Genomic DNA, 12,759 nt, shown 5'->3' with positions numbered 1-12,759 from the left:
GGGCAACAGGGTCTGGGCTCTCATCTCGAGGCCGCAGGGCAGCCCGGGAGGCTGGGGAGTACTGCTTTTGGGGGGCAGCTCCCCAAGACAGCCTGGGCACAGAAGGGGAGGCTGCGTGGCAGCAGCAAGCACCTTCCGGGGTACGCGGGCTGTGGTACTAAAAGGACAGCTCCCTGAGAGGGGGGAGTGAGCAGCTGAAAGGGAACGAAGCGAGCAAACTGGGGAGAGGTGTGGGCCCCAGAGCCCCCCGCCCCACACCCAGGTCTGAAGCTTGAAACAGCCCAGCTCCTGGGGAGGCAGGACCGCCCCGAAGGCAATGGAAGACTCAAGTCTGAACCTAGAGAACAACTTCCAGCTCACTGGGGTGGGGGTGGGGATCTCGATCTAAGCTACTCAATCTAAAGCCTGCCAGGGCCCTCTTCTCCACGGGGAGAAAGCCGCCCCCATGGGGTACAGTTCAGGCTTCTAGAGTGAGTCAGAGGGCGGCAGGAGGGGAGCAGACAGACCGAAGGTGGAGGGAAGGAGAGCCCAAACATTTTGGGGGTGGGGGACCAAGAGGACTATTTGTTCTCAGAGGAGGAGCCAAGGTTTAGGCAGCACAGCAAGCTGCCTAGGGTCACTAGGAAGGATCTCTTCTGTGCCCTCGCCCGCCCCACTCTGTCCCCTCCCTTGGCAAAGTTTGAGACCCGGCTGGGTAGAGGTTGGAACTAGGTGCTGGGGGGGGGGGGGGGGGAGGGGCGCTCGCAGTGTCCTATTGAGAGCTCCCGCAGAGGTGCTGGCTTTGTTGGTCTTTGTGGGGGACCGAGAGAGGGGCGCCAGGATTCCTGTTCCCTCTTCTGCAGGGGGAACGCAAAGCCCCTGCCACTTCTGCTCTTCGGTGGGAGCGGGTGCCCTACCCCTTTCCATTCTCCACTGTCCCTTCCCCTCCCCCAGTGCTTCTCCCTTCCAGGAGCGTGGGGTGGGGTGGGGTGGGGTGGGGTGGGGTGGGGTGGAGGGGTGGGGATAGAGGGACATCCCCTGCTAGAGGAGGGTGGCGAAAAAGCAAATGAGTGTTAAACTGAGTTGCAGTGAACAGAGCCCAGACTTGAGCCATTAAAAAACAAAACAGAAAAACAACCACAAGGACAAACACTGCAGGTCCCCAGTCTGCTTGTGAGATGGCAGGGGCCCAGTTCCAAACCGGACCTGGGGCTCAGGCGGCAGAGCCTGAGGAGACGCCTCCGCTGCCTGCAGGCTGGGACGGGCTGGGAGAGAGTTAAGGAGGAGAAGCTGAAGATTCCTCCTGGGTCCCCGGGCGTGCGGAAGGCAAGGAAACTGGTACTGCAGCTGCCCTTCCCCACCCCCTGCCCGGCATCCCCACCACCACCGCCACTACCACCACCACCACCCTTCCCGCGCCAGGATACACCAAAGCTTCCGCAGAACTGCTGAGGAGCGCCTCCTGGCGGTCTAGACAAAATCCTCAACTGAACGCAACCTGCTGGACCTCAACACTCCTACAGGCATATGGCAAAATCTCTACACACACGCCTGCACACACGCCCATGCACACGCACACGATGCCTAAGTTCAGAGTCAGAACTCAGATCATACCTCGATTGCATACATTCTCACATACTCGCTGACACAGAACATTAAATTCATTCCAGAAAATACATCCTGTGGCTGGCTCCACCATGAACCAGGAGAAGCTGGTGGACTCTGGGGTAGGAAAAATGCACACGATACAGGGAGGATCCTAGAGAGAACTGGAAGAGAAAGACATAACTGGACAGAGAGCACGAGCTGGAGGTAGTCAAGGCTGCCCTAGAAAGTATCAGGGGTCTCAGTAGAGAAGACACCTCACTTCTCACTGAGGAGACCCAGGAAATTTCATGGAGGGAGTGACAATGAGAGAGATCTTTGAAAATTAATACTGCTGCTGCTGATGATGATGATGATGACGACGACGATGATGTTGGTGATGACAGCCAATATGTACTGAGCACTTACTATGTGCCAAACACTGGGCTGAGCATTTATCTGCATTATCTCCTTTAATGTCCACAACATGCCTTGAGCATAGGTGTTACTGTCTCCATTTTACAGGTGAGAGCAGATTAAGTCACTTGCTCATGGTCATTTATAGGTAGGGGAGCCAAGATTTGAACTTGAGTTTAGAGGTTTCAAGGCTGTGGAAATCGCATGAACAAATGCCACATGGTAGAAAGAATACCATGTGTTGGGGTACAGCTGAGGCAGAGCCACATGCAGAGGGTGGGAAATGAATGGCAAGGCAGGCAGGTGCTGCACTGTGCAGGACTGGGAGATCAGCACAAGGACTCTGATCAGTGTAACAAGGTCACGTGGCATTATGGCAGAGTGTGTCTGCATGAGCAGACCTGCCTTTAGGAAGATTGATCAGACAGCCATGAGGAAGATGAATGAGAGCTGGAGGAGACACAGAGTTTAAGTTTATGCACAAATCCAGAGCCTTGAGGCCCCAACCAAGGCATCAGCAGCCAGAGGAGAGAGAAGGGTGTGAACACAGATAGTGAAGCTACAGTCCCTGGACTTCTCCCTCAGCACCCCATCCCAACTGTAACTCACCGATTGCTTGTGTGCTTTGTCCAGTGTCTGCCTTCCCAGCCAACTGAATGCTGTGACAGCAAAGGGTGGGACTCCCTTGTGCCCTGCCATGGCCTCAGCACCCAGAATAATGGCTGGCAGAGAGCAGGTGCTCAGAGAATCTTTGTAGTGTGAGTGAATAAATGAAGAATTCGCTGAGTCTTGTGTTTTCAGTTGAGGCAAGTGGGACCAGGCGTGCTGGAGGAAAAGAGAGTTGTGTGGGGGAGGCAAGGATGAGATTGCTCCTTGGACAGGATGAACTGAGAGTATCCATATGACAACATCCAGCAGAGAGTTAAATGTGCAGGTTTGGGGGGAGAGTGGGTAAAGGGAAGGGGTGAGACAGAGGAGGTTCGGGGAGAAAGATCAATCTGTGGCTATAAAAGGGCATAAACCAATAAGAGTAGGTGAGATTCCCAAGGGAAATAGTAAGGGAGGAAGGAGCAGTAGGAGGGGAAAGGGGGGAGAGGCTGCCTAAATGAACAGCTACATTTTGAAGCAGTGATTTTCAACCAATATGCTGCAAGAATGTTTTAAACATACAATACCTGACTATTTAGTCAGGGGCACTGACCTCTTTTCCCTTAGATTGTAAAATAAAACAAACAAAAAATTACAGCAGCCTACACAATAGCAGGCTTCCGGTGTGAATGAATCAAAATTATACCCATTTTTTTTGTCAGATTGGCAAAAAATATATTTTTTGGAGTGTGCCATGTAATTAGTTCACATGCACCGTGAGATGAAAAAGGTTGAAAACTGCTGTTTTAAAGGAAAGGAGCCAGCAGAGGAGAGAGAGAAGACCTGTCTGATATGAAGACCACAAGAATGCTGTGTCATGGGATTCAGGAGGTTCCAGAAGGCAGAAGAAACCTGGGGGGCAGGGGCGGAGGCAGGTCATTCTCAGCATTTGATGCTACAGAGGAAGAGGAATGGAGGAGGATGAGGACTATGCAAACACTCCGGGTCTGACATTTAAGCAGCCTCTGGCGAGTCTGACGAGGGCAGTTTTGGTGGCAGTGCAGAGGCAGCAAATCCCTGATCTCACAGAGCTGTAGGACTTGACTGGGAGGTGAAGAAACAGAGGCACCAAGTAAAGACTCTCTCACCATGAAGTCAGAGGACAGAGATTAAGGAAAAGATGGGGTCAGGGCAAGAGTTGGAAAAGGAGGGGAATGAAAGAGGCAAGAGGTTAAAGATGTGATGAAGAGGGAGTGGTGAACGGATCGAGGAGGAGGTGTAAGGAGAAAAGCTGGAGCGAAGGCAGATGGGTTGGCTGCCAAGGGAAGGAGGGGTCCACTTCCTCAGGAGCTGGAAAGAGGGGAAGTCACAGGAGCTCACACTAGCTGGCATTAATCATTTTGATAATGATGATAGCCACCATTTACTGAGCCCCCATCATGTGCCAAACATATTCTTTAGATATTTTTTAATCTTTCATAGTACTATAATCCTCACTTTATAAAGAAAATCGAGACTCAGAGAGGTTAAGTCACTTATTCATTATCACACAGCTAAAACGTAGCAGATTGAGGAGCCAAGTCCAGTATGCCTGGCCCCAGAGCTCACAGAGCCTTCCCCTGTACCATGTGAAGTGGGAGGAAAGTCACCTGCTGAGTGAGATGATGTAAGAGTATGTTGGGCCTTGAGATGTTGGTTAGGAAAGTCTTGAAAGGGTAAACAAGACATTGCTTAAGAGCTGAGAAGACCATGCGGGGAGTGAACAACAGAACTTTGGGGAGGACCCGAGAAGCTGGCTAAGTAATCCCAACAGGGCTGGAATAGGAAGCACCTGGAGCAATATGGACATAAGCATGGAGAAGACTCTTGAGTGGATATACTACATACTGGAGTTGAGGGGTGATGATCAGTGTTTGCTGGAAGGAAGGAAGGAAGGAAGGAAGGAAGGAAGGAAGGAAGGAAGGAAGGGCAGAGGAGTCTGGAGAGGGAGACAGTTTGATGACAGAGAGATGGCATGTTGAGTCTGAGCAGTGGAGGTATGCAAGAGAAAGACAAATGTATTTCTTGACTCATTTATTGCCTATTTCCCTACAGATACACATTCACACTACACACATTCCGAGAATGTAGTCTGCATGAGAACAGGACTTTGTCTTGTTCACTCTTATATCCCCTATGTCTAACATACTGCCTGGCACACAGCAGGTGCTCAGTTAATACTTGTTGGATGAATGAATACAGGGGTCTGGAGTCTGGGTAAAATGTCTAGGTGTCATCAGTATCAAAGGTCATTAAAGTCCCTAGAAAGAATAGTTTTTCCCTAGGGACATATTAGAGAGGGAAAAGGAGGCTGAGGTCAGAGTCCTAAGAACATCTTCATTGAAGATACAAGAGGAAAAAGAGGAGTCAGCAAAGAAGAACTAGAGAAGAGGGGACAGAAGTGGAGGGGAAAGGGAGAAGTAGAAGAGAGAGAACAGTAGGAGATGGGGGAGAGAAAAGATACAGTGGGGTGGCCAGCAGTTCAAATGCTTCAGAACTGCTTCAACAGAAGCACTGGGGAAAGGACCCAGAAGAATCTGGTTCAGGAGAGACTTGCCAGAGCAGCAATTTAGGGATGAGGCTGGAACTAAAGACCAGGTGCCCTGTCAACCAATTTGAACATCTCAAATTAGAGTCCTGTGTCTTTCACAACCACCTGGCAAATCCTTGAGCAGCATGTAAACACAGGAGGAAGAACCCAATAGTTCCTGAAATCACTCGATGTTTAAGTTGTTTTTGTTTTTTTTCCTGTTCTTAGAAATGCAGTCTCTTTATAATGTTTTGCATCAAATGAAAACACCCTAAGCTAAGCAGTCTTCAAACTCAGAATTCAGGGTCAGGGTGGGTTCTCTTGCATTTCCTAGAAGTGCTGGTCCATTTTGGCATGTCCTCATCAATATGCAGTCAGCAATGGCTAATATTAATGAGCTCCTGCTACACACAAGGCGCTTTACCAGTTTCTTGTCTTCTCCTTCAAACATCAGCTGAAGAGTAGCCTTAATATGCCCCTGTTTTGCCAGGCCGGTGTGGCTCAGTGGATTGAGCATCATCCCATAGATTGAGAGGTCCTGGTTCAACTCCTAGTCAGGGCACATGCCTGGGTTGCAGGCTTAATCCCTAGTGGGGGGCATTCAGGAGGCAGCTGATCGATGCTTCTCTCTCACATCAAAGTTTCTATCTCTCGCTCCCTTTCCTCTCTCTCTAAAAAAAATCAATAAAAACATATTTAAAAATATATATGCCCCCATTTTATAGGGAATAAAGTGAAGCTTTCCCAGAGATCCAGTGAGTATTGAAGCCAGGGTTTCAAACACAGGGTGTCTGATGGGGATTTTTTTCTACTTCATCATGACTTTCCTCAAAACAACCATCCTATCAGGTGGTCTGATCATGTAGACATCTATCTTTTTTTTTTATCTTCACCTGAGGACATTTTTGCATTTATCCTCAGACAGAATGGGAGGGAGAGAGGGAGGAAGAGAGAGAGAAACATCAATGTGAGAGAGACACATCGAGTGGTTGCCACCCACACGACCCCAACCGGGGCCAGGGACAAACTAATTGCAACTGAGGTACGTGCCCTTAGCGGGAACCAAACCCCGGACTCTCTGGTCCGTGGGCCGATGCTCTAACCACTGAGCAAAACCAGCCAGAGCTGATCAGGTAGACATCTCAAATAAACTATCCGGCTCCATTTTATGGAAAGATCTTAGTCTGACAATGTTTTCTCATTTTGAAAGAAATGAGGAAAATCTATCATTAACTGAAAGCCAAGTGACCTTGAAATCAACCTGGTTGCAATATCTGGTCTGGCTTCTCTGCCACCATTTCACAGGACCCCCCCCACCCCCGCTTTTTTTCTCAAATCCTCACTCGAGGATATTTTTCTATTTATCTTCAGATAGAGTGGGAAGTTAAGAGAGAGAGAAACATCGACATGAGAGAGACACATCGACTGGTTGCCTCCCACACGACCCAGACCAGGGCTGAGGACCAAACCACAACCGAGGTATGTCCCCTCGACCAGAATCGAACCTGCAACTCTTTGGTCTAAGGGCCAATGCTCTAGGAGTCAGAGCACTGGGGTTCAAATTATTAGGGATGTGGGGGAAACAGGATACAAAGAAGGCCAAGGGTGAAGGGGGCTCCAGGCTCTCTACCCCTCCCCCACCACTGAAATAGTTCTCCTTTTACATATTTTGCATATTGAGGTTCCCATTAAGCTTTTATTTGAAGAAAATCTTCTGAGGCAAAAGAATAACAATAAAAAAATATAATAAAAACTGAAAGCTGGTGATTGAGGGAGCGGGGAAAGAGGACTGACATAAGCTGAGTGCTTACAAGGCTCCATGCTTGGTACTGTAAAGGTTCTAAGCCCCAAGAAGATGATCATGTCTCTAACCCCCTATGTGTAATTCAAAATATAAATCAATATTAAGCTATAAAACACAAAACTTACACGTATGCTATAATATAAATAACGTATTTCTCTATTTGTCTCGTTTGCGAAGTCTGGATATGTTCATCTAAGCTAGCTGTTTACGTTTCTTCACCTGCCGATTGGTGGGACCCTGAGCACATGCTCATTCCATCGAGGGGCAATCCAGTGCCCAGGCTGGAATTCTCTCGTCTCCACAGTCGCTCTGGGAAAGGAGCACTGCCATTTTTATCTTACAGAGGAGGAAACGGGGGCTCAAATAGGTTCAGTAACTTCCCTGAAGGACACATAGTAAATAAGGAATGAGGGAGGCATTAGAACCCTGCTCTGCCTGCATCCAAATAAGAGGCTCTTTCCAAGACTACAATCATATTCAAGTAATCTGGTCAAGGTGGTTATAAAATAGGGATCTGAGCTGCCTGGCAGCATATCTGTGCCTGGTACATAGCACGTGCTCAAGAAATAGCTCCTTTTCCTCCGGTACCAGGGCATTGCATCTTGGCTTCAGACTGGTGGTGTGCTGTACCTGAACCATGATGAGGCCATCGTCTGTCTAACTCCAGCACCCTGCCTGCGTGGAGTCTCTCCATCTAAACCCAACTCCTCTTTTGCAGGTTGTCACATCTCCCCAGCCAGGCCTGCCAGGAGCACTGCATGCAAATTCGGCTGCGGGCTAGGGCACGCTAACCAGAGTCGTAGGCATGGACTTCGTCATGAAGCAGGCCCTCGGAGGTGAGGCCCAAGCCCTGCACCCTCACCCTCAGCCAGGGTCTGAACGCAGGTGGGAGAGGGCCTTAGCGCACCAGCCACTGCTATTCCCAACTCTTGGCACCCCTGATCTCATCCTCTCCCTTCCCAACTCCTCCCCTGCAGGGGCCACCAAGGACATGGGGAAGATGTTGGGGGGAGAGGAGGAGAAGGACCCAGACGCGCAGAAGAAGGAGGAAGAGCGGCAGGAGGCGCTGCGGCAGCAGGAGGAGGAGCGCAAGGCCAAGCATGCGCGCATGGAGGCGGAGCGTGAGAAGGTTCGGCAGCAAATCCGAGACAAGGTCAGCACCACCCACCTACCTGCCCTGGAGTGTAGGGGCACAGGGTACAATGGGTCCCCAAAATCTGGCCTCGAGCTCCCCTGAGTCCCAGCTCTGACCTTAGACCTAAATTTCTCTGAGCTTCAATCTTCTCATCAGAAAAATGGGTGTCACAGGAACACCTCCCTCAAGGATCTATGGGGATTATAAATATACAATAATGAGCATAGCAAGTGCTCCCTAACGTTTGCTGCTATAGGTCTGCAATCTCCTACCTGAAACCCTGGAGACCAAAATGTTTAGAATAGAGAATTTGGAGATTTCTGAAAAGTACCATAGTGCCCTGAGCACCTGTTACTGTTAGGTGTCACTCCCAGTGTGTCTGCAGCTGCCACCTAATACCAAACAGATCAATACATGTCTGGTCACACCACTGCAATACGTCAAGGTTATAAGTAGCCTTCCATCAGATGAAGTCAAGTTTTGTCACCAAAATTCAGGTCCAAATATGTAGGACAACTTTCATATTTCATATCTTGGGGGATTTCAAAAGAGCAGTGAAGTTATCATGAGCAGGTATTGATTTTAAATGAAACTCCATGCACTGTCTCTCTGTTACTGGGGACAGACACAATTCTATTAGAAGGTGTCCTTAACCCCATTTTATAGATAAGAAGACTGAGGCTGGCAGAGTTCTGAGCAGCCCCAGCCGAGTCTGCATGACCTTGAGACCAGCTCTCTGCTTGCCTGGTTCATGCTCATGTCTGCCCTCTTCCTACCCCCAGTACGGGCTGAAGAAGAAGGAAGAGAAGGAAGCTGAGGAGAAGGCAGCCCTGGAGCAGCCCTGTGAGGGGAGCCTGACGCGGCCCAAGAAGGCCATCCCTGCAGGCTGTGGAGACGAGGAGGAGGAGGAAGAGGAGAGCATCCTGGACACAGTGCTCAAATACCTGCCCGGGCCGCTGCAGGACATGTTCAAGAAGTAACCAGCCCTCCCGCCCATCCCCACTCCACTTGTTACTAATTTTTTTTTTGGTTCTTTCTTTTCTTTTGATTCAGTTAAGTCTTAGTTCTGAAGGGGAAAACCTCAGTTGGCCTCTGTCCCCCTGTCCCTGGCCAAGGGTTCATCCCCTCAGCACTCCCTCATACCTTCTTCATCCCAGGGTATTCAGCCCCCACCTCACACCCAAGTTGTTTGAAGGGAAGACAGCTTTTCCCCAGCAGGGGCATTGTGTTCAGTGTGGGAGGCACTGGGGGCCCCCTCCAGGAGCTTAAGGTCTACGCTAGTGTGGTAACCTCCATACATTCCTTCATGCGCCCCACTGCCAGGAGGACCACTGTCCCCAGCCAGCCAAAGTAATGACACATTCCAGCCCTGCCCAGCATGCTAACCTTTGGCCTCTGACTCCCCCAGTGGGCCTCCAGGTCAGGGCAGGGTGCTGGGTGACCTCACTCTGAGGAAGGGAGTCAGGGTAAGCCTGTCCTGTGAGGGTCCAATCTGAGAGGCCCCCTGTGTTCTGGGTAGGAAGCTGAGACTCTCCTTCTTCCCTGCCTCTGGTGACACCCAGCCCAGGAGCACCCTTCTCCCAACCCCCGCCCAAAAAGGTGTAGTTCCTGCCACGCCAGTCCCTCCAAATGGATCCTCTTTGGACTTTAACTCATTTGTGGAGGGGCCCAGGGTAGGGCAGCTCCTTGTTCCCTCCACCTTCCACTTAGGTCTGGGGAGCCCACTGCCAGTCTGGGCTCAGCTTGCCCAAGCCAAGGGTGCCCAGGCCCCCCAGAAAACACTTGGAGCCATTGGGCAGCGATGGCCTATGCCATGGGACCCCCCCCATTGGTGCAGCCAAGCTGCCCCCATTCCTATCTATCCCTCTTCCCCACCACCCTGTCCTGTCCATGTGCTTCCAGGACCTCATGAGCCCCTGGAGGACCCTTCCTGGCTAAAGCCCCAAGTCTTCCTTTGGGGAGAAGCCAGTCCCCCTTGACAGAAGGCATTTGTCCATTCATCTCGTTGGCCAAGAACAAACTCTCCTCTGGGATGTGTGAGACTGGTATTTGTTCCTCCCCCCACAAATTGTCAAGGCCTCTTGCTCAGTCAGTTGTGTGAAAATGGGGGTAGGGGGGCATGAAGCAATAAGAGAGGAAAGTGTGTGTCCATGCATGTGTAGGTAGGCATGGCAGAGACTGCATCAGCAATTATGTGACCAGAGATTGTACATACAGGTGTATGGTTAGAGTATGTTTGTGTCTTGAGATTATGTGTGTATGTGTGTTTGTCATCATGTCCCTGTGTTAGAGACTGTGTATGTTAGGCAGCCTGTGTATGTGTGTGTTTGAGGTGGTATGTATGAATTGAGATTGTGCCATATATGTGTGCTAGCCATCTCATATGTGTGGGAGAGCTTGCCTGTGTTAGCTTGTATTTGCATGTGTTTTCAAAACAGCATGTATGTCAGGAGTGGTGGGTATGTGTTAGATGTAAAAATGTGTGTTTGGGAATTGTTAGATGTGCTAAGACTGGTGTGTGCGTGTGCGTGGCTCTGAAAAGGCAGCTGTGTGCAGAATGTGCTCTTGGGAAGAAAGAATATGGGTGAGATGCTCCCTTTTGGCCCCAAAACCATTGGTCACAGTAGCCACATCCAACAGGAGACCTTGTCCTTGGCCTAGAGTCCTCCCGCCCTTGGGGGGTTCCTGCCTGAGGTCTTCATAAATCCACTGGGACAGACCCAGGCAGTGCCCCAAGAAGCCATGCTGGGCCCCAGCCAGGGCCTACCCCCCAAAGCAGGGACCAGGGAGGGGGCGACTTGCCTGCCCCTGATGCCCCTGCCCCATTGACCCCAGTTTGCATTCTGCAGGTTTTCCATTTTAGTGGATTTATGTTTTTATTTCAGAGAGAGACATGTGTCTTCTCTGTCCGTTTCCAATAGTTAAAGCCATATCAGTTAGACTGCAATACTTTAAAGATGAGACAAAACAATCCATATGTTTAGGGAACCAGAAAAGTCCCCTAGTCTATCCCTTCTCTGGGGAGCAGGGCCTCAGCAGCTCCAGCTCCCTGGACTTTCCCTTCTACCCCACCCCCGCCCCTTTCCTGTGCTCCTGTGTCCTGCCCCCCATGGGGCCTGTCTCTGTGTGTGCCTGTGTCTGTGATGGGGAGCCACCTTGCACCCCTACTGTCTGCTTGTCTGTGTCTGTTATCCTGGGCAGGATGGTCATTCTCTAGAGCCCTGGGGTCCTGGAGCAGAGATAGGCAGGGCCCAGTACAGGAGCCCCAGGCCTCCCCAGACCCTGTGTGTGAGCCCCACTGGACACAGGTAGATCCTGAGTGTCCAGAAAGGTCTCCCCCTTGACAGGGGCCCACAGACCTTGCAGGTGGGGCCAGGGCACAGAGAGTGCTAAGTGAACAGAGACTGAGGCCTAGTGATTCAGATGAGCAGGGAAACCCAGCCATACAAGATATCCCAGGTGAGTCTGAGAGACCCTAGACTCTCAGAGGGCATCCCTAGTGGTTTCTGGAGCCCCTCTGCACCCCCAGAGTGGGCTCAGGGCTTTTCCCATATGAGAGTGCCCTCCAGGCTGGCTGGCTTAGTCTGGTGCACTTCCCAGACTCCTACAACCTGCTCCTATCAAGACTGGAGGTCTTCTGGGAGGTAGAAGCAAGGAGGGAATTTCAGCCTGGAGCATGCCTGGCTCTAACCACTGCCAGGTAATCACTCTCAGGTCCAGGGGAACATGATGACTGTCATTCCTGACACAGACTTGACTCTGGAGAGCAGCCAATGTGCAGCATACTCATAGAGGGACACAATATGTGGGGGGGCTCTAGCAGGGCAGGGATAATCACACGATGTGCCTGGGGCAGGAGGTGTGTGTAGCCTCCTGGATGGGAGGGGATGAGTGTGTCACACACAAATGGGGCAGTGTGCATGTGACACACTTGGGAGGAAAGGCGCAGGAAAGGATAGGCCCCAGAATTTAGCACACATACACAACATACATGGCAGACATTCCCCAACTAGGGAAAAAAGAAGAGCAACATTGTAAATGGTGAAAAAAGAACAAGATGCAAGTGCGCACCACCGGAGGACGGTACGTGTGCTTGCCAAGGAAGGCCGCTGTGTGCTGTGTGCCTGGAAGGTCACCGCCAGAGAGAAGGGACCAGGCCTCTCTGGACTTGCCAGGCTGGGCCCTTGAGACAGGCAAGGATGTGGACATCCTCTGCTCCAGGTCCAGGAGCTCCTGGAGGGTGTCCTTACCAGCAAAGCCATGTGGGATCACCTCCAAACACAAGCAGGAAGTCAAGAGACCCTCCCAGGTGTGTGTGTATAGATGATAGATAGATAGATAGATAGATGATTGATAGATAGATAGATAGATAGATAGATAGATAGATAGATAAAAGAAGGGGGAAGAAGAGAAAAGAGAGACAGAAAACAGAAGTATTTCGGGGCCCAGGGCCCTCATGTGGGCAAAGAAGCCACCCAAAAGCTGATGGTTAGAGTGTAATGGGGCAGATACCCAGCCCCTAGAGCCCCCAGCACCCAGCTGGCAGGGTTGCTGACCCCCACCACCTAATTGCTCCATCTTTCTAGGGACCCACAGGCCTTTGACTGCATAAGGAAGGGGACTAGGGTCCAACTGGCTCAGATGAGGGGACATCTCCCAGGCCTGAGAATTTGCCTCCTGCCA

The 12,759-nt window shown here is 50.9% G+C and overlaps 1 protein-coding gene across 2 annotated transcripts in view; it reads left to right on the top strand.

Annotated features, from left to right (window-relative positions):
- The window catches only part of CPLX2 (complexin 2), a 74,191-nt gene extending 61,763 nt beyond the window's left edge, over positions 1 to 12,428 (top strand). For both annotated transcript variants that reach the window (XM_036242101.1, XM_036242100.1), the window contains 3 exons: positions 7,660 to 7,777; positions 7,919 to 8,094; positions 8,859 to 12,428. In XM_036242101.1, the coding sequence (XP_036097994.1) occupies positions 7,747 to 7,777; positions 7,919 to 8,094; positions 8,859 to 9,056 (405 nt within the window). In that variant the 5' untranslated portion in view covers positions 7,660 to 7,746 and the 3' untranslated portion in view covers positions 9,057 to 12,428. The remainder of the gene's footprint in view (positions 1 to 7,659; positions 7,778 to 7,918; positions 8,095 to 8,858) is intronic.
- Positions 12,429 to 12,759: the final 331 nt, after the last annotated feature.

Source organism: Molossus molossus, unplaced genomic scaffold, assembly GCF_014108415.1.
Source record: "Molossus molossus isolate mMolMol1 unplaced genomic scaffold, mMolMol1.p scaffold_m16_p_4, whole genome shotgun sequence".
Taxonomy (NCBI): domain Eukaryota; kingdom Metazoa; phylum Chordata; class Mammalia; order Chiroptera; family Molossidae; genus Molossus; species Molossus molossus.
This window is presented reverse-complemented; position numbering and strand designations above follow the sequence as displayed.